The sequence below is a fragment of the Pectinophora gossypiella genome, chromosome 8 (genome assembly GCF_024362695.1).
Source record: "Pectinophora gossypiella chromosome 8, ilPecGoss1.1, whole genome shotgun sequence".
NCBI lineage: Eukaryota > Metazoa > Arthropoda > Insecta > Lepidoptera > Gelechiidae > Pectinophora > Pectinophora gossypiella.
This window is the reverse complement of record NC_065411.1, coordinates 10,630,436-10,653,763: the sequence shown is the minus strand read 5'-3', so window position 1 is coordinate 10,653,763 and position 23,328 is coordinate 10,630,436. Positions and strand designations below refer to the sequence as shown.

At 35.7% G+C, this 23,328-nt stretch overlaps 1 protein-coding gene across 1 annotated transcript in view; it reads right to left on the bottom strand.

Annotated features, from left to right (window-relative positions):
• LOC126368821 (protein yellow-like) overlaps positions 1-23,328 on the bottom strand; it is a 40,716-nt gene that overhangs the window by 13,398 nt on the left and 3,990 nt on the right. Inside the window, exons 2-3 of the mRNA XM_050012984.1 lie at positions 12,275-12,549; positions 3,360-3,557 (exon numbers count right to left, since the gene is read on the bottom strand). Coding sequence (XP_049868941.1) covers positions 3,360-3,557; positions 12,275-12,544 — 468 coding nt within the window. The 5' untranslated portion in view covers positions 12,545-12,549. The remainder of the gene's footprint in view (positions 1-3,359; positions 3,558-12,274; positions 12,550-23,328) is intronic.

Here is a 23,328-nt window from a genome sequence, read left to right as displayed (position 1 = left end):
AATCCGAAAAGCAGTTTTCGGAAATCGGAAAACCAAACCGGAAACAGGACAAAAATAGTTTAATACTTTTTCAAACTTATCCCTCCCAATCTTACCAAGGCAACAGATACATAAGTGCTTAGTGTCATGTTTCTAACTTGATCAATTTAGTTTTCCATCCAAGTAATTATAGAGGTACAAAACCAGGCAGACATTACAATTAGTCCAAAAGCTATTATGACCACCATATAATTTGTGTAACCAGAACAAAAGGTTTCACATTTCGCTGTCGCACAATGCAACCTTACAGCAAGGATAGATAGTAATAGCACACTATAGGCCAATAGTCGAGTCACGAACCAGCTATTACGATACCTAAGCTTTAGCAATTTAGTACTTGCAACTTCTTAGCCCTTGTAGGTCTGACTGCTTCAGTCCGGAAGCGAGATGTTTCGATAAAATTGGACTTGTCCGTAACATGTTATGTAAAGGAAAAGCCGCAGCTATACGAAATTGTAAGTTTGTTTCTAAGGGATTATTACACTCTGTTGTAGCCGATATAAATGGTTTTATAAACCATGGGTCCGTAACGATTCATCAGTGAATCATTATATAAAAACAGTAACACCAGATGTAACTGAAAGTAGTTTATTGAACGGCTTATGGTAGATGTCTAGCCGAGGTGTAATTTGAAACATAAACAGCCCATATACGGCCCTCTGCTGAGCACAGGTCTCCCGTCAATCAACTGGAGGGAGTGTGGAGCATACGCCAGCACGCTGCTCCACTGCGGGTTGGTGGAGGTGTTTTTACGGCTAATAGCCGTAATTAATTAATTAATAAGTAATTTGATACATTTATGTAATTTTCTTAAATATCTACTGCTGCAAAGTTAAAAATACTTACTCGTAGTAGCGAATGAAATTACGCATCATTCAAAAACGCTTATATAATAATATTGTCAACTTAACTCGACAGTGTCACTACTTACTTACAAGGTGAACAAAATTGCTCTAACATTCAACATCTTAATAATAGGTGGCAAATTTGCAGAAGGTAACTTTCGCAATTTTCAAAATCAGTTCAATGTTGCGCACTTACCTCTCACTTACGTTGTGCAAACGAGGCTTGTCGTTTAATTTTTATGAATGAAGCATTGTTTGTAATAGAGACGGAAATGATAAATTATCTGGCGGCCGTGATCGTGGCGAGATCGCTGCGTTGATCTTGAACGCAGGGCAAAAGAAAGACTTGTAACGTGACCACTGCCACACCCAATTTCGACATAAACGTTCTTGCCATTTACTGCTGAATCGAAACTGTTTATAACAACACGCGAACGAATAATTCAGATCAATTAATATATTATCAAATTATTTAGATTTATTCACTTAAATAGAGCGATGTAAAACATACAGTGAGTACGAAACGAACTAAAAATACGCGTAAGTACCTATTTTAAAAAATGTATAAGGAACAATTTTCAGCATGCACTACCGGAGCATGAATCGATTCAGTTTTCAAGGGCGACTCATGATGACCCGCTTGCTTGTAGACCTTAAACTCGCTGACAATAAACTTGAAGTTAATTATATGAGCGTTATGGATATGAGATGCGGCAAACCTTCCATTGTTGAAGGAAGCTCGACTATTATCAAGCTAGCCAAGCATGTAACTGCGTAAATTCCACATGCGCACATTGCAACAAATTCTTTACCCAAACCGCAGCCGGCTTGTGAAATATTTCGAAAATTAATTTGCATAACATGGGCTTTCTTTAACTTAGAATAGCGTTATGAATATTTATGTATACCTGAACTGAACATCACTTCTTATCAAACGCTGCTTACCGCTAGTATCTGGGTCGGTGCCCAACCCAGTAGTTACAGTTTTTAAACCAATTAAACTGAATCAAATACCAATAAAAATGCAAGTTACCTGCTTTCCGTTTTTAAACGCTACGTTACATGATTAAGCATTATTAAAAGTGTACCTAGTTTTGGTTGGCATTGAATGTCTAGTAATTAATCAATCATACTATTAGATTCAGACATGCTTTTATAAAAAAGTAATAGAATTACCTGTGTAAAATATGTAAGTGTGTGTTACAGTTATGTAGATAATTGTAAGATCGTGTTAAGTTGCGATTATTGATGGTAAATTCACTCGCATTAAACCTAAAATCGTGATTTAATGGTAAACCTTTATGCCTAGTTTACATTGTTTATTAAACCACTTTAATGCACAGTTATTGTATTATGTTTAACAATGTAAATGGATGATTCGCACATCACTCACGAACTTACGAATCGTGAACTATGGATCGTCTTTTGATACGGTTCGTAATTTAAACACGTTGAACTTACAATATTATATATAAAAGTAGAAATATACACTCTAAAGTCACAAACAAGAATGAAAACTGAAATATTGTGATGCTTATTAAATCCCCCCTCTTTTTAGTTTGCTTAAATGGAGTTTGCATTCTGACATGATAGTTATAGACTCTAGTTATTATAAATGATGCCCAAATGAACATATCATTCATTTGCTACATGTAAGTAACTGTAATGATCCATCTTTTATATTACATCTTTATTGAGTTATCATCGACATTTGTAAGTACGTACATTAATATGTAAGTACGAGCCATACACCTTATACAATTAATATGTTATATCGGTAATTTATTAGATAGGTATATTAACGTGCATAAATAACGTATTTGTGTTTGCGCATTTTAATTGCTATTTTGTTACGGAAAAGATTTTATTGAGTAGTGTTCTTGCGCAATTGCATAAAATATGGAACTTGTTTCGCCAGAACAGAATCTTATCTAAACGTAGCTTGTACTATTCCTGTAATAGTTTGTACATTGGAAAAGTGATCGAAACTTACGGATTAAACAACCACAGTCGATTAAAAATATTTTAACACCGCGCTATAATCCAAGGCATTCGTATAAAAAGTAAAACCAAATCATATATTCTCTACAACAATAACAAACAAGATAAGCTCACGACTATATCCCACTTTGGGGTAATATGATGTACATGTACATCCATCGCAAGATGAACTAAGTACCCACAGGTCACCGTTAGGAGTCTTTCTGTTAGAACAACGTAGTAGCTGGTGAGCCGTATCGCCGTCCATGTAAGTACCCTCTAATATAATTACGAGTATCATTGGTTTATTATACACGAGAAGCTAGTAACTTCACTTATCTGTGAATGCATTATATCCTATTGTCCGAAAATAGCTACAACACAACAGTCTCCTAACAAGTTGTGACTCTACCTGAATGCCATCTGCGGCAAATCTACAATAAGTCACGTCAAAAAAAAGGTTCTAATGCTTTTACAACTATGTCAGTATCTTACCAGTCGATCAGTAGCCATGTCAAAAATGAGTATCTTGGGCGGGCAGACGCGACGGAAGTCGTCGAGGCTGGTGACCACGCCCGAGTCGAGCACCCACAGCCGGTTGCAGCGATCCGCGCGGATCCGGTACACGGAGATCAGACCCGTGCAGTTGATGTCGCCGCGCCCCGCCGAGTGCCACGACCAGTCGGGGTACGCCTGGGAAAATGGTGAGTGAAGGGTTAATATGAGGTTGATAAACGATTGTATTAGGGTTGAACAGTCGTTGTCTGAGATATGGGATAAATTAAAAGATCTAGTCGTTCCCAATGCTGCTATCAGAGCCGGGAAAGCGAGATAGGCTGCGTTTCCATTGCGGAGCTGTGCGGAGATGAGCGGAGATGTGCAGGAATCTCAATCACCGTGAGGGAGAGAGTGACAGAGCGTCTTCGTTTTTCGCTCTCTCGAACGCTGTGATTGGTTACGCATTTTCTGGGTAAGCTCGCGCGTTCCAACGTCGATCTCTTCTTCTCCTCGTGGAAGAATGAAGTCAAGAGAAAACCCATCTTAATTTTTTTTTAAATCCGCACATCTCCGCTCTTCTCCGCCCACCGCGTCAGTGAAAACCCGGCCATAGCGGGGAAGCGCGGATTTTATATGAAAGTTATGAAACAGTGAAGTCCCACGCCCCGGCTGAATTGGTTTCCCGGCTCTACGTGCATCTAGCATACCATAATGGAATATCAATATTTTTTTTTTTTTTTTTTTTTTATATCTTTTATTTAATAAAGGACTTGGTACAAGAATAACGACCATGTCGTCCTCGTAATTAAACAGTAAATAGGAACTATTTTACATGATAGAAGCTTATTAATATAACTGACAATTTATTCAGTAGCTATTCTACTTCCAATACCTAATTTTACTAATTTGTAAAGTGATCTGGCGTCCTCGCTAAGCGGATCTGCCAGAGCACAATTGCAGCCTCCTACCTCCAAAAATAAATTATTATTATAAATTTGTCTCCTAAAAGATTCGTTCCGGACGCACTCCACCAGGATATGATACACATCTTCGACGGTATCACACTCAGCGCAATTCGGAGAAATCGCCTTGCGCATGAGGAAGGCAAATTTGTTTAAGGGAACGTGTCCCGAACGAATCCTGAAGGCCATTACAAGTTCTGTCCTTTCCATACTTCCAGACTCGAACCACGGGTAACGATAAGGGTCGTTTTGGATTGTTCTGTACCAAATACCTTTAGTTAAAGACCTTTCGTCAAAATATTCTTTGAATAGAGCAAAAATCTTTTCTTTTAAAAAAGGAATCAAATCTGTGTAGAAAGGCAAGATATTAAACCTAATACCATTCACTATAGCTTGTTTAGCCAAACAATCGACCCTTTCGTTACCATCTATGCCGACATGGGAGGGAACCCACTGTAACTTAATAACTTTGTTTAGCTGTTTTAATTCACAGAGTGACTCAAGAATAGTGTAAGCTAACGGGAACCCTCGAGCACTCGAGGTGCACCGTGCCACGTGTTGAAGCGCGCTTCTAGAGTCTGATAAAATTACAAATTTGTCAAAATCAACACTTCTAACATAAGAGAGCGCTTCACTAATAGCAATTAACTCTGCATACATAATGCAGACATTATTATTAATTTTAAATTTCACCGAAATGTCACTCTGGTAATCAAACATTGCAGCACCCACTCCCTGAACATCTTTGGAAGCATCCGTGTATATTTTATAATAATCCTTATATGTATGACCCAACATAGCCGTACATTTAGACTTCAATTCATATGATGCACTCGCTTTTTTAAACCCCTTACAGTCTTCGATTTTATATTTAATTATATCACTCAGATCAATATATTGAACCCAATAATTTAGAGAAAACATTTCCAATAGTGCCGCCGAATGGACAGGTAAAGATTTCAACATATTGTATATAAACAATAGTGCCGGTATTAAATATCAATATTTGGTGGACAATATAGAACTGGAATAGTACAACAAATTTTCCCTCGGTGAGCAATGTAGTTTCTATTCCTCTCATATAGCCATTCATTCGATTCATCACAGGTACATATCCCTCTTAGCAAAAATATTAACAGTGACTGTTGTCTTATTGATGACTAGTATATCTAGCTTTATTTGGTATTACGACAAAATAAAAATAGGCAGAAATATGAATCCACTTCTATGCTACTTAAGGTCCTTGTTCCACTTGCAGGTTTATGAAATTGAACGGTATCGCGGAAACATTAATTTTAAGCATATTTAAATAGGGTGATAAATATAACTTATAAATAGACCTCATTATAGCGTTACTTCCTCTTGCTTTCAACCAAATTCCAAAGTAATTGAAGGTGAAACGATAGAAATACAGAAGGGAAGAGTATTATAGCCTTATCACGTCTCTATAGAAAAGACATCAACGAGCTAGATCAAATAATTAATATTTTTTGTCTATGGTGTTATTTTTTATCATCATATTTTCTTTAATCATACTGATTACTATTTTTAAGGAAATTTAGATTATAACAGCAAAAATAGCATGGACATCCATTTATTGGTTCGTGAGATTATCATATCATAGAACAAGAAAGGCATCCATTTATTTATACCTACTAAAGTATGTATGTGTGTTTTAGTTTTATTATTATTGTTTTTATGATTTTGGTTTGCTTTTCTTTTTGTTTTGGATATATTTTTTTTTTGTCTGTGTACTTATTGATTTCCGTGTGGTTTCTGTCCTGTGTTAAATGTAATGTACCTGTCTGTCTGTGTCTGTGATGTCCGGAAGTAATAAATGTTTCTTTCTTTCTTTCTTTCTTTCATTGAAATTTATTTCAAATCACTTTAGAATTTTCTGCCCCATATATACAATATGTGGGAATAATTTAACACTTTTACGGACTGAACGTCTACATGCGATGTCACGATCCCAACTATCCTTATTAGCTATGAAAGTTCAATGACTAGTGGCCAGTGTCCATGAAAGTGTTAATACATTGTTCCATTACACACCTTTACCTGACTCAAGACTTTCAAATGCACGAACTTTTGTCACGTACTGTGACAGACATTGAACAATCGCTGCAAACGTTTTATCTCAGATTGAATCAATACCCCTATCATGTACAAGTGACAGGTGATCGACACAGCGCCTTAAATGCGTTAGACGTGACTGCAACACTGATTCGGTATAGAGACACTGCAGTTACTTTGACGGTGCATACCAATCACTTGACAGAACAAAGGATTTGATAATAAAAAATGTATTTTACGTATGCCTATGGTAATAGAGAGGGTAATATAGTATACAATACTCCACCATTCTTCTCAAGTGATATATTTTTGACCAATTCTAAAAGAACCAAAATCATTCCTAGTAGACGAATCGGTGGGCATAGGATTGCTGTGAACTGTCGCTATTACATACTGTGTACTTATACTCGTAGGGAATTTCCCAAAGGAATTTCACATGACGTGACATTTTGTTTCTAATATCCTTAGCTATACAAATTGACCACGATATGTTCATTTTATCAAAGCGGTGTGTTCATTTTCTCATACGATGTCAAGCATAATGCAGAGGTTGACCCATAGGCATATAATATAATCTTCGTGGCATGCTAATGTACCTACATAGGTATTACATAAATTATCGCAGTTGAAAGCTATGAATGACTTAACAACTTTCCATGCGTTGTAGTTGGGAGGATAACAAGTTTCCATCGACAACGAAAGTGACTTATTACCAAGTTATACTTGGAATATTGCCGGTTAAAAGAGGTAATTATGTCAAAAAAGGATAGGTACTTAGCATTTAAAATGACGCAATGCGTATGCGATGAAACATACTTATATAAATGCCACTTTTATAGATATAAGTATGTTTTAATTTTACCAAGTCGTAGTTCCTTGATTAATTCTAAATGATGAACATTCATAATGTTGCGATAAATCGAGCTTAATAAACAAATCCGAGTAAGAATGAAACGAATAAATATGAAAACAACGAAAATGACTTACTTACTTACATAAGTTAAAGTAAAATAAATAATGTTATTGCATTTCAGTTTCCAGTCAAACTGACTTGGAATGCAAAACAGTGAACGTTTATACAAGTCATTTGAGAGCAGGGCCGCTTGTAACGGAACAGGGCTTTAATCTAGACACAAATAATATGTACTTAAGACCAGAATAGAACATCGAGCTCGTACCAAGGACGGTGAGCTTGCTTTTTGACCTAACACTTCGTGGTAGTGCACACTAGATATTCTGATCAGTTTTTATCTCTGATTGCGACCAAACTACCGATAACGCTTAACAATTACGATCAACTGTCTACGGACTTTAACGTTGAAATTAAACAGACATTAATTTATTTAGAAAACAGTGGTTTGGTAAATAATTTATATGTCGTTGTATCGCAACTCGAAGGCAATAACACAAATCAACGTTTGCAATATATCACATAAATAATTTCACAAGTATTCTAGAGGCGACCATATGATAAAAATTTACACAAAATGCCATTTAAATACCAAACACTTGAACGAGGTGCCCTTCCTTTTCAAGCTTGCTTTTACGAACCTATAAAACGTCGTCAAAGTAACATACATTGTTTTAAGTTTACACGGTTATTACCATAATTAATACACATATAACGGGTTCTTACCGCGTTATCAGTCATCCCGTGATCATGGCACTTGTAACAGTGTCGAAATATCGGGAGTCTCATATCCCTGCTTTAAACGCGGTAAGAACCCGTTATTATGTGTTTTAATTATATATAACATATATTATTTATGACACATTCCTAGCGGATTTGGCACACATTGTCACTCACATCTATGTTGCTATCGTATAACAAAAGATAAAACTTGTCTTACGAGTAACTATATAAGCTTTTTGACCTCAGACTTCTGTCTATTAGGTGTTGGTGGTAAAAACGTTTCTACTTAAAATGTTTGATTCATATTTATTATCATCATCATCTCCGTAGCGTTGTATCGATTTTCACAGGGTCCGCTTATCTAACAATACAAAACGCGAAAATCAGCTCAATACAGGTTCAGTCACATACTCGTACATCCGAAACGCATTTCTCGGGAATTTGGGTTTCCTCACGATGTTTCCCTTCACCTCCAAATTCTAAAACAAATTTGGTTGAGGCACGTGCTGGGATCTGTATTTATTATACTACATACTTTAAACACAGTAAATCTTACGCAGCGATTACCATTCTTCCTGACTTTCCCGTGTTCAGGAGAAACCGGTATACCAGTTTGCATAAAGCAAAGATATTGCTACAGATTGCAGAAACAGACTGATACACAAACCTATTCATATCTATTTATACTACAATACATTCTAAAAAGATTGCGAAATATTCCTTTAGTTGTAATAGGTAAGTAGTTTACAGATAACAGATTGTTACTTATAGTATAATGACTAAGCACGGCTACCCTAATAAGTGTTTTACCGTAATAGGTAATGTATTTAATATAATATTAAGGTTACACGAACACGGTACAAGAGACTGAAAGTAAAGCATAATATAGATAAACCAACAGCTACTTGTGTGAAACGCGTTCCTAAATAAAGCATGGTTCGGGTCTACATTAAATCTTTACGTATTATTCCTTATTCTATCTTAGTAACAGTACAAAATTGACGCGAATTCACTGACCTCTTTTGAAGTTTTTCATTTTCTGCACTATAAAAGATATTTAATACAAAATCAAACTATTATTTATAACTTTATTGTATATAAATATTCCAAAATTCAACATCGTTAATAATCTGAAACCTAATTATACATTCCGAGTAACCACTTATTAATACGCGACCACTTCGACAGCACAAATAATTGATATTGATTTACACACCAACCTAATTAATCATTTTCGCCAATTAATGTGTCTGTTTTTACCAATAAAGGATATTGCATAGTTTGTTAGTAAGACTACTAGTCTACACGTCTGAAAGATTGATCGATCAAAAATCGAAAACCACGTGCTTATATCTCTGCCAAGATCTGAACCCAAGTACCTCATTGATGTCAGGAGAGGGTTCTATAACTACCACAAGGATAGTTGGTTATTATTATTATTATTTTTGACGTGACTTATTGTTGATTTTCCGCAGATGGCATTAACTACTTGGCTGGACAAAAGGGGAGCGCTGAGGCTCTCGCCCGGTACAACGTTTAAGACAACAGGCCTGAGGGTGCCCAGTTGGGCGCGAACCTCGGCTCAGGGCGTCGTCTGAGAGGAAAAATATTTGAAAGAATTAATCGACCCTAGTGGGTCGATAGCGATAATCGCTGAATGAGGGAAATCGTCGACCACGCCGGCGGGGTCGGTATCGGGGTCCGGATAGTTGGTTAGATAACCTGTCCAGGTGGGGTTTTCTGCACGGATCGGACCTGAACGGCGAGGGTGGTGTTACGCCTCAGACTATGGTTCACCTGACGTCATGCCCCGCGTGCCCTGACACCTGAGCTTATATGAATGCTGCCGGAAATGCTCTCCGGGTGGCAAAACACTAGACTAAAAAAGTTTGAATGCCATCGCAACGACAAGAAGAAGAATTTAGTTATTGAATAAATAAATTAATATAATGTTATTTACGAGTCTCATCTTAGAATGATGTTAGTAGATCTTTATTACTCTAAGTTATTACTAGAGTACGATAAAAATTGTGCAAACACAAATTATGATATCATCAAGTAATACAATATATTATATCGAGTAACATATACGATATCGAGATATATTCTGACAGTTTTTTAAATAACATCCTTGAATGTCGCAACTTTAAAAATAGGTAAGTTATTATTGCTAAATATGAAACTTCGTAAAAGTTTATAATATTATAATTTATAGGTGGTATACTTGAGTTTCGAGTTTACTTAATAAAAAGTAAATATAATTATTTTAACAGTAGGTACAATCTCCATATGTATACAATCTCGACCGAAGTATCATTCCTTATTCTATGACCGAAGTGAGTAACTGTTTTTAACATTCTATATTCTTGGAGTAGGTATTTTGATCAATTCCGTCTAAGTTATAAGTAGTTATAATCGTTTAATGTCATACTTGTTATGAATCTGAAAATAGGTAAGTACGTAAGTATATCACAGAATACTAACACGGTCGCACGGTCGATGCTAATAAAGTCCAATAAAAGTATGTAGTGTGACAAGAGCTTTCGGATCAGCTGCGCAATGCACTAGGAACATTGAACAGCAACCTAGATCCAGCGTTTACCTCATTCTCAGAGCAATTTGTACCAAACGTACAGATAAATTGCAACAGCGCCTGATTGTTATGTTATTGATTTCTAGAGGCGCTACTGTAGTATTTAGGTATTATGCTGGTGGGTTCATACAACACCTGGTGTTGGGCGTGAGAACCTGCTATTTGGATAATTATTGCGAATAGGACAAAATAATATTACTTACGTACCAGATTCGAACGGATAAAATCTATAGAATGTCCGAATAATGATAGCAGTTTCCGCTCAAAATGGAAATTAGTAAAATGGTCTTAGTCATTTCCGGACTTTCTGATTTGAAATTCAGGCAGGTATTTTATAAATACGAATGCAAACTTATATATTTCAGGACTTATTTGCGTTATTATGATTCTTATTCGAAATAAACGAAACATTCCTTTGCAATTACTTCATTTAATAAATACACTTCAATGTTTTATAATAATTGGCGTAAAGGAATTATATCAAAAACTGTTACATATTTATTCTCGCCTAGACAGGAGTAAACGAACCGCCTTCAAACGATCGGCATTCCTTTCCTTTTATATAAATACCAACTTTACTCTAAGGCCAGAATCCAATCTATATAAGTCACTTCATAGATAATGATCACTTACAGTTTTTGTAATTGAATTAACTTCGCGTTTGTTCCATAAAATTAATTCTATTACCAAAATTAGAAAGTGCATGATCATTAATTTCAACAAAAACAACAGAACTCCTCATCTAAATCTACTTTACCGAACTTTACACGTACGTAACTATATAAAAAAAACATTACTTACTAATTAACACCACATGAAAGCGCAATTGTTAAAGTCTACTTCGAATTAAAAAGTGGGTGTGTCCAATAAGATATAGTATATAGATACTGGGAATACATCACAATTCCTTTTTTTATTTAAGAGGCAGACGCACTATTCAATCTTATTACGTAATGCTATTATTAATATAGATCAATTTTAATACTGCCTCAGAAACATTTTAAAAGCTTTGTCATTTGAAGGACAGTGTGATATTTCACGATACTATTGTAAATAGATATTCTGACCTTTAGTTTAGCTTTAGTAATAGAGACCTGCGATAGCGCTACAAATCGATTTAGTCTACGACATTTAGTCAAAGTGAAGTGCTAAGGGCAAAATATGATTAAACTTACAATTGCATTTCATATATACCTATATAGCTCACGCATGGACAGGTAATCAAAAGATCACTCGCGGACACTTTTAATAAGAAGTCCGAAAATGAATAATAAAGAACCATTCCGGTAATAGGAGCCTCCTTTTAAAATCCAGACCCCATTGTTTAACTAAGTATGGTGTCTGCAAATCAGGGCCTTATGAGGATATATAATCGTCCTATTGCTCATATCATGCTTGCTATCATAGAAAGATGGATACAATCTCTCTACCTTAAAATGAGTATTTACCTACAACCCATCCACCTCTATAAAGAACTAAGCGAAGGACAATTTATGTAACTTACATAAACATTTCACGAATGTATGCTATTTTAACACCATAACATAAAGTTCTCTAAAGTAGTGAACTGGACCACAACTAATCAAAGGCAACTTGCACCCACTAATTATACGAAGTGAAGAAAACTAAAATAAATGTTACAATTTACCTGCAGAACAGGACTGACACCAGGCGGTAGACTTCTGGGCACCCAGGCCAGTGTCGCGGGCACCCCGGCCCTTAACCTGGGGATGCCCAGGTACAGCCTATCCCACCCGATCTCCAGCCCAGTGGGCACGGTGTTCTCCGGCTGGAACTTCTCCAGCAGCACCGGGTCCGGTGGGAAGTCGAACTGCAGGAAGCTCCACTGGTTCACCACTTCTAAACTGGCCGTGGCCATCGCGAGCCACGCACACAGCAGCAACGCGCGCGTCCCCATTTCAACTGAAACAAAAATTGTACCGTTATTATGACTTTTATTACACTGCAATTATATGTTTACCTGTTTAAGTAATATGAAATGAAGAGTCATTATCCTCACTTTCGCTTTCGTTTAAAGTTATATCAGGTACACACGAATGTTCTCGTTACAGAATGAATCACGTTTACGATTTAACAAGCAGCGCTCTGAATGAACACGTTTGCCCTAGCTTCTTACAGTAATGACATTGTTTTACTTTTGCCCAATACTTATTTACAGTAGTTAATCAATGATATCTAGTCTATTTCTGTGCCAAAGTCATTAAGAGATGCATTTTATTTCGGCGGTAGGCTGACATAACAAAAAGTTGCGACAATGACCGCAGCGGCACCGCGCTCGACTTAGCGGTTCAAGGACGCTTCCGAGTGAAAAAGAAACAACTTCGATGGTTATCGTGACCCAACTATTATACACACATTTGGCCTTAAGACATGACTTCAAGCGCATGGCCTATAACTAATGGGAACTTGAAAGACGAAGCATTCATTTAAATTAGGCCTCACGGGCAGCGTGATATGATAAATGGAGGTTTTCATTGGTTGGTGTAATTAACTATTTATTTTAATCCCTTTAGCATACTCTGAGATAGATAGAATCTAGTAGGACCAGATGTAAAGGCCTAGAAGTGGGTAATTGGGTAATCTTGGCTATTAATAATTAAATAAACCTACGAATGTAACTAAGAGAAATCATCTGCCGATCATTACGTAACTATTATCAAATTCGTTATTAACAACTAGATACGCAATCGATATATTTCGCCTTAACCACAGCCAACAAGGTGTAATCTTGTTTACCATCGTGAGCCGAGATTTGAACCGGTGACCTCCTTCCTACTACTCAACCACTAGGCCAAGGCGAAGTTACTCTACTTGCATGTAGTATACGCAATGCCCTGTGTCTACACTACAATTTGGCAAAGAATAGCTGTGACGTAGCTATGTCTAGGTCAATGTCTAATCTAACTATCCGTCAATAAAAATATTACATATACCTTACTCACACACGGAATAATGATATATTAGATATTACAAATTAGTTACCTACCTATAACAAAATATTGCAACCACTTATACATTCTGATTAATTGCATTAAGAAAGATTATCGACTAATGGTCATAATTTAGATCCTGTCGAATATATTAGATCGAGTTGGTAAGCAGCATTGCACATTCAAATTATAGCTTAACGGCGATTCCAGCTGCGGCGATTCTCTTTACGGCGAGTGGTTTGACGTCGCGCAATTATTATTTTTTTTGTACAAGTAGTAGAGTCATAATATGCATCAAGCAAAAAAGCAGAGCCGTCAACAGATAATTGTATTCCAATTTCAACTAAATTAAAATAATGTAAGTGCCTACCTCACTTGTCAACGGGTTATTATTAAGTTTTATTGTAGAGACAATTAAATTATATCACAGAGACAATAATTTACTGTACAATTGAATTCATTTGGTAATTAATTGTCAAGACATATGATGTTTTAGATACGATTTGTTTTTTAGATAAGTAGTCATTTCAACAAATGCGAAACAAGCCATTGTTGTTACAAGTCCGCGTAGTAAGACGTTACAAAATGCATAGAGCAAGTATCTTAATCTTGAAGAAGATTTATGTCGTATTCATCTGTCACGACGGATATATACGACTAGTACGATCACGATAATGCACAATGTGAAGCCATTTGCATGTCACCATGCCGCTCAGCTTGTCAACAAGTATGAGCCGGAGGAACGTTTGCGCAAGTTGCGTTGACGAATGTACGCATCAAGATATGCGTAAAGTGTATCTAATTTATGTTGAGAAATGTAAATTATTTGCTAATTTCCTTGGAATCAAGTTTAAACTCATGGGAAAATAATCGTATTGCAACAAATTACGTATATCGCTAGCCTTAACCAAGACTACAGTCGCTATAATTATACACTAAACCGCCAGAATCCGCTCAATCAAAAACTTAATAACTATTTTGATATAGTTATTACTATTTGTTTGAATGTGGTATTTACATCGAGATTTATATCTCTAATGTTTTTGCACCCTACATTATTATAACTTTGTAGTAATATGAATAAATCGAGTAGGTAGTAACGTAATTTCACGACAGGTTACTGAATCTCTGGGTTTTTTCATGAACTCGAAAATTTATCATTTTGAATTTTAAAACGTAAACTTCCTATAGCGTAGTTCTACTGTAGGGAACGGGACTCCTTTCAATCAACCGGAGGGGGTATAGACTTTCATAAATGGAAGGCAATTTAGAAGACACTCAAATGAATGCCTTCGTCTCTTGGTCATTCATCTCTTCAATGTACATAAGCCTATTTAACAAATCAAACAGAGAAGATAAAGAACATAAATATTATACTACGCTTCCAAATCGGGTTCGCGGCGTGAATAGGAAGTCGAAAATTTATTGGATCAAGGACTTTAATGGCGTATACAGAAACGCTATAAATAAATGCACCACTTTGATTTTATTTACACTAAACTTACAATAAGCATGCGACTGTTTCAGTACAATACGTTGGTATCACAAGGTCGAACTGCATTCACCGGTTGCCCAGGGAAGTTCCGTCACAAAAACACTGCGCCCGCGCCGATCATATCCGACAAAAAATAAAACTGAATCAATTACACGCGAAAACTATAGGCGTTAATTAAAAGTTTGTAGAAAAACAATATGGTTCTAATTTTGTCGCATTAAAAAGTACGTTCTCGTTAGGTTTGTTTTTGTTATATATTTGCATCCTAAAATTGTCTTTTGACAACTTGTTTCTCTTGGAATGTACGCGTGAGTTTGTGCACGTTTCTTAACATGTTTACGTTGAAACGGTTCACTGAGAACATCACTGACCTTAATTCGGACGCACCTTAGTAATTAGCAGTATTTGAGACATAGCTAACCCATACTTCGTGTTAACCTCGCCTCGGGAAGCTATAAAAAAAACTAGTAATAGTGTAGGTATGTAGGTACTTACTTTGCGCAATACACCAAGAATGTAGTAAAGTTTTTATAATTTAGTTCCTTTAAATTCTTATATTAGCAATAACAGGATCTTACGATCTTTATCATATGGTTGAAATATAAACGAACCTACGGCGGTGGTCAGTCGGCTAATTCAAATATCGTGACATACGCGATGCATATGTACTTTAGCCAAAATCTCTTTACAAAATCGATACATTTGATTGAACACAAATGCCTTTATATAAGTTTAATACGAGTAGTGCTCTCGAATCCAGATAACTGATACTAAAACTTAATGCTCTTAAATCGTATGCAAATGCTATCACCAATAATAGTAATTGAATCACTCGACTCCTTTAGCTCAAGCAGACCAGTAGAAATATATACGTAAGTAAGAAGTACAGGGAGGTTAAAAAAGCCCCGTCAAAGCAATTCGTCTAAAAAACAATGTTGCTAATTGACATTTGCGCATATAAAAATAAGTGCGCAATGCCAACAAATTTCAAATAGCAATATTGCTTTTTTAGATGAATTGCTTCGATGTGGCCTTTTTAACCCTCAACTCCGTAATTTAGAGACTGTCAGTAGATCAAAAATGTATATACTTGGGGATTAAAATGGCCACATCGAAGCAATTCATCTAAGAAAGCAATATTGCTATTTGACATTTGTTTGCATTGCGCAGTTACTTGCAGCATTGCTTTCTTAGATGAACTGCCTCGATGTGGCCATTTTAACCCCCTTATCTACTTACTTCCACATCGAAATATGTTCGTACTTATGGGATACAATTTTGACTGCAATGTTTGTTTCGGTCCGTCACAAAGGATTGTAGTCGGCCTTTAGGTTCCTATTATAACGTGTACGAAATCGTTTCCGTGTCACATTCATTAAATGCTCAACTTAATCATTCAGGTATTTGAAAGTTGTATATTGATTATACTTATCATAACATATGAGACACGCCCAGATTGTCTGATAGCCAAAACAACTGTATTTAAACATTTATATAAATATTCATATTTGATGTAAATATAACTAGTTAATTTAGAGTAAGATTAGGTTAATAAAATAATAACTACCTATTGTATGTCAGAATATGACTGAATGTGCTGAACTATAATATTTACTTCCATCACTATGTACGACCACATTTACGACAATAAATTTCATTTCATTTCATTTCTTTTCATTTATCTACTTACTGATTTGTCTTGGATTGCATAATATTCCATTGTCCTGAGAGCCGACCTCTGTGGTCCAATAGTTGAGACGTTCATATCACAAAAATCACTTTGAAATCACGAGTTTGGTTTTGACATTACAGGTTGTATCACCTGATTTCCCGAAAGTAAAATGAACCGTGCTTCGGAAGGCACGTAACCCGTCCCGGTTATACTTACTGATGTAAGTAAGTAATCATAATATGAGCCATGTCAGGTGCTTTGCCGACTCAATAATAACCCTGATACCAGGGTTGATGAGGTTGTTAATCCACCTCCAAATAGTTGTCAGTAAGTTGGTAATCCAAGAAGAATGCCGAGGGATCTTTCCTAATTATAACAAGCCTGTTTTCCCCTTACCTTTAGCGCGGGGCTTTGTCTGATACTATGATTGTGTCAGAGTGGACAAAATGTACGGAGTCCCTCAACAATTTATTTTGCTATATAAAGAACATCATCTTTCTCGTCACGTAAATCAATGATTTACGTCTCATTGATTTATGCGAAAATAAACGTTTTCTAATGTGTCTACCATGCTGTTTGAACTAATAACACTTGATGTTTCTTTAAGATATCAAAGACAAATTGCAGCATAATAGCAGTAGCTAATATATAAATCTCAATTTTATCTACATTTGCAACTGATAGTCTGTTTTATGTTTATCGAGTCGTATCCCCACACTCTCGTTAAACGAAAGGTCACGTTTAAAATTAGAACGAATCTATAATAATAATCGATTAATCTTGTTACTTAAGCGGTTTTAGGACACCTTGTTTCTCAAGACTCAGTTTGCTTAAAATTCAATGGAGCGGGATATTTCTTTGTGAGCATACAAGCTAAGAGTGGTATTAATAAACTAATCTCAGCTTCTAGACTGCGCTCAAGATTATGTCAGTGTGACAATTCTTATATAAAAACAGGGGCCTGGGGATGATCTTGAGGGCAGTCTCAGCTGAGATTAGTTTATTAATACCTCCCTAAAACATTATTAAATGTCCCGAATAAAATGTCTGACAAAGCGATGCGAAAGGAGAGAACACCCTGCCCTTTAATGATTGTGTTTACTCGTATGAGCGCGCGACCTTTACAATTTGGACGTAAACATTCCAAATTCAGGACAATATAAAGTAAATGTATAATAACCTGTAAAGTAAGTCGTACTCAATATTAACTTTGACATTGGTAAGTATATCTTGTTTATTGTTTTTAAATGTCAACGTATCGTAGTAAGCCAAAACAAGTAGGTATTTAAATAAGAATTTCATATAATAAAAGTCATTCTGTCTTTATGTAATTGTCACCAGCATCTGTTCTTGTCGAATGTCACATAATTATGACCTTAGTTTAATATTGTCTCACTTTTACCTACAGACAAAACTTGTGTTTTAGGATCCTTCTAGACCCTTAAAAAATCCGTTTGAGAGACATTAGCATTGTACACATAGCATCACGTCTGTATCCCGAAGGGGTAGGCAGAGGTCAGGACCCACTCCTCGCCATCTAAATTTTAAATCCTGGAAACCACGTGATATCTACGATCAAAATATGAATTCAAACTAATAAAGTAGACAGAAAGAAGAAGAAAGAAAGAAAGTAGAATAGAATTGAACTGTAGAATTCAGTGCCGCGAGCCGAGGCATTGGACTTACCTGCCGATGATGTACTTTTTTACATTAGTTCTCTTCCCATGATCTAGAGGTTACGGTCGTCACAACTATTCACATTCTAAATTCTAAACATCTTTATTCAGTAGGTAACATAATTATAAATTGAATCGTCATTTTGTAACGAACGTCTCATCCACCTAAAACTACTGAGCACAACCTGTATAGTCGGGGAAAAGAAGCTGCACAAAAACCTCGGCACAGGAACGTTCTTTTAAAAATAAACATAAAATATTGTTACAGTTCCCAAACAGTTAATCATATCTTCTAGGTAATTACTAAACTTATAACAACCTTTTTTACAAAATTTCTGTTTAATTACTGTCTTAAAACAGTTCAAAGGTAAATTTTGAATGTCAATTGGAATCTTATTCTAAAACCGTATACATTGCCCCTTAAAATATTTTGTGATTTTATGCAGTCGACTGACTTGTAACTATATTGATTTACTATTAGATAATAAACAATACAAGTGAACCGAAGGAATGTCAGCCTATAATATATCGACGCAAGGTCATTTTATCACTGCGTAAGTTAATGTATTATCGTTACAAAAGGCTCACACTAACGCGTTGCAAAACATTTGCCATCCATCATCATTATGTCTCATAAAGTCTACCATAGACCTATTTCAAATTTGTCACTCGCTACTCTAAAACATTTGTTAACATAACACCTACAGCAATTAATAAAATTGCGGTAACGTTATAACGTATTATGATGTTATATGTCACTTATTATTGTCTAAAGTACTTAATAATTATGTTTTGTTTATCTAGTCTTGAGTGTTTGTCCAATGTTGATCGTGATAAAATATGATGTAAGTAGACGTAAGTAATAGGTCATATATAATTATATTATGGGTTCGTTGACGGAATTCACGGAGTTAGTTATTAATTTCTTTAGTTAGGTACTAATGTTATAATTGCATTACATAGTCGAATTGGGACTGCCTGTAATGTCTATGTAATTTGTGTTAGTAAATAAATAAATATATTATTTCGCTAGTATAAAACAATTTTACTTTTAGTGATATATGGAAAATATATCATATCACTTTATCTACTATACGGCCCTGGCATTTAACTTTAGTTATCGTTAACGCAATAATTAATAAGTTACGATTATCTGCTCTAGAAGTAAACTGAGAGGTCACATCATCACAACTTATTCGTCTTCTATCGTGTGGGTTATGAGGTGGATTGCCAACCCCCATCAACCCTGGTGTCAGAGTTACTATTGAGCCGCCAAAGGCCCCTGACATTACTCATGTAACGATTACTTACTTATATCAGTAAGTATTAACCGGGACCACCGGGACCGTTATGACTTAGTGACATAAGAGGTACGAAAACGGTCCCTTCGTAATACGTTAAGTATGTTTATGACAACCATTACCACCTTTGGAGTATGTGTTAGTTCAAGGAATGAAAGTGATCACAGCTATTACTTTGTTTCTCAGAAAAACATTTCCTTATGGGTACAAGTTATGGTTAGTATCTGTAAGTCTTCAATGTACTTAATTAAACGAGCAATAACCGTTAAATAACGTTTATCACAACATTAAACATGATACAAAGTAAAAAGATTTTTTTGTTATCTACTTACTTGCAAAAAAAAATTGTACTTTGTTTGAACCCGTTATTATGTGCTTTAATAAAAAATTGTACTGTTGGTTGCCCCTTTGTACTGTTGCTAAATGTTTTATAAATGTTTGTAAGTATGTTTTGTTCGTGTGAAATAAAGGATATTTGATTTGAAAAATGTGTCGGGTATGATAATTATGAAATTCAAGATTTACCTAAATTAAAAAGTTTACTTTTATAAGCGCCATCTTGATTGTAAGCTAACTGAGTAAGATTACATCATAATACTTTTAGATACCTGATGAAAAACTTAAAATGGTTGGACTATTCTGTACTTAATCACTATTTATGTCGAGTTATGCTAATATTTAAACCTTCTACAATAAGGATCTGAACTTAAAAAGATCTTACGTATGATACATTGTAACGACTTACGTCCAAACTAAAATAAACCTAAAATTTACCAAAATAAAATAAACTAATACATGGAACTCATATTAAGTACATGCAACGCGTGAAGTGACTACATCACAAATGTTACGACTACACTTTCACTAGTTTACAACTAAGGTTGACAATTGCCGTTTACTTACTCCTATTATGTCTACTGTTTAGGATTTCATGCCGGCAGCAAAACAATAAATGACGTCAAAAAAGTGTATATTGGAGTGGATTTTGTTGAGTAAAAGTGACTGTAACTCAATGATTGTCGAATTTGTTTTCAAATTCATGTTTGGATCATAAATGATTATCACGTGCGGTGAAGGAAAACATCGTGAGGAAACTCACATTCCCGAGAAATGCATTTTCGGAGGTATGTGACCTAACCTGTATTGGGCTGGTTTTCCCTTTGCGGGTTGGAAGATCAGCCAGGCAGTCGCTCCCAAAAAAAACCAGACTAGTCAAATTTTCAGGTCAGGTAAGCGGACCCTGTGAGAAACGGGATAACACCAGGGAGATGATGACGATGACTGCAACCCCATTAGTACATAATATATACATGTGTCTATTATTTAGCATTTGAGGAGCTCGGTGGCGCAGCGGTTAACGCGCTCGGTCTGCGATTGTTGAAGTTAAGCAACTTTCGCAAAGGCCGGTCATAGGATGGGTGACCACAAAAAAAAGCTTTCATCTCGAGCTCCTCCGTGCTTCGGAAGGCACGTTAAGCCGTTGGTCCCGGCTGCATTAGCAGTCGTTAATAACCATCAATCCGCACTGGGCCCGCGTGATGGTTTAAGGCCCGATCTCCCTATCCATCCATAGGGAAGGCCCGTGCCCCAGCAGTGGGAACGTTAATGGGCTGATGATGATGATGATTATTTAGCAAAATGTTACATAAGTATAAGTGCCGAATAAAGATCTGGCAGTAGTATTACTGTTACCTACCAGAACAAGTTCTGGATAACCTTTTAAACACTTGTCGACTAGTGGTGAAACACGTTCTTAATAATATTTTTTTCTGATTCTTCTGGAGCCTCCAAAAACCGGCATGTAGTGCATGAATATCACTTATGCAAACCATAGGCATGCAATCATATGCATATTCATTATAACCACTAAGCAAGCAATTGATTGTTATTATAATATGTAGAACAATAGATCAGAAAGGGAAACATTCCAAATTGCCTTAAAACTAAATATTTTGCTTTGACTGAAATGATAATAATATAAATTATGCTGCATTATTCTATTCAGAAATGTACTATACAAATGTATTTATAAACTTTGATATAATTACTACCATTATGTAAGAAACCGTTCGTGTAAACACTGACACATTCGGAATTATTTCCAATTTAAGTAATGTACTCATAAAGGTATACTAAACCTTTATGAGTACATTACTTAACTGTTAGGTTTAAATATAGTTAAACTTCTTACATTGACTCTATTGTTATAATTCGAGAATATAAAAAACATATACCTATCTAGTTCAGTACAATTAGTGATTAACATTTTACAATCGTCTCAATGCGCGGTAAAATTTGATTTGTCAAAGAACGTAGGGCAGTGTTGTGACATTCATTAGCGTAGTGAAGTGTCAGTCTAACTAAATAGATATAGAGTCTCAGCAGTGGGAAAAAAGTCTTCTAGAATGTTGTCTAGAATATAATGTTTAAAACCTGTCGTCGCTTTTTTAACAGTTTATAGTTCAATGATGATGGTGATACCGCTATTACCAAGTACATGGGACTTGGTAGATGTATCTATATGAGGATTCTTGGACCAGTTTATCAAAACTCTCTCTCTCTTTCTCTGCGCGATAATCAAAACTAAAATAGAATATAATTATTTAATAATTGGCATAATAAAATAAGCAACCGCACTTGCCCTAACAGTACCCTAGTAAGTCGGGTTATACCCGTATAGTCTACAAATAAATACTTACCACGTAAAAGACAAAACACTACATCTACTAGACTCACGCGTCGTTATTGTGTAGACATTTCATACAAACCCTATTCACATTATTAGCGTCGCATAAATTCGTAGGTGATGGAACAACTTCCTCCCCTTGTTTAGAGACCATTGTTTCTCGCCTCCAGATATTCGTAAACACATAACAGGCGAAATTAACAGACAATGAAGTATTGTTTACGTATACGCTCAGTATTATATACTTGGCTATTACTACAATTGCTTAATACAACATCTCGTTAATGTCAATATAACTATATACATACCGAATAGTTTTTACGAATAAGTAGATTGTTTTATAAACACACATGTACACGTTTAGCAGTTAAAACAGTAGATGCCTAGATTCAAATATATTCGCACCTTATTATTTTATAGATGTTACCTTCGCTTCGATTTAGTAACTTTTTTTTACTTTGTATTACCTATAAAAGCGTTAAGTTGTAAAAAGGTAAGGCTAAGTAGCATTAATCGATCGAATTGTTAGGCTTGTTAGATTTCCTTGGGGAATTAGGCTGGCTGGAGAGTCCAGCCGTTTCGGGTATCATGCAAAATAGGCGCTCACACGTGGTGTTGCAGGAAACGGCCCGCGTATACCAATACCAATTGGTATACACGCAGGGAATTGAATTGGATTCCGAATGTCGATTGTTAATAAGTAATTTAATGGTTGTTTTTTAAAAAAAATCTTAAAAGAAGTTTAAGAGAAGAAGGGAAAGATCAAGAAGAGCTTACATGGAACAGATTAAAGAGAAGGCGAACGTCGTGCCTTAGAGAATGCTACACTGACAAGAGCGTAGCTCTGAAATTAGTGACGATGAAAAGAAGTTTCAAAAGAAAAAAAAAGATGTTGTTAAGTTTTTATTTATAAAAAATACT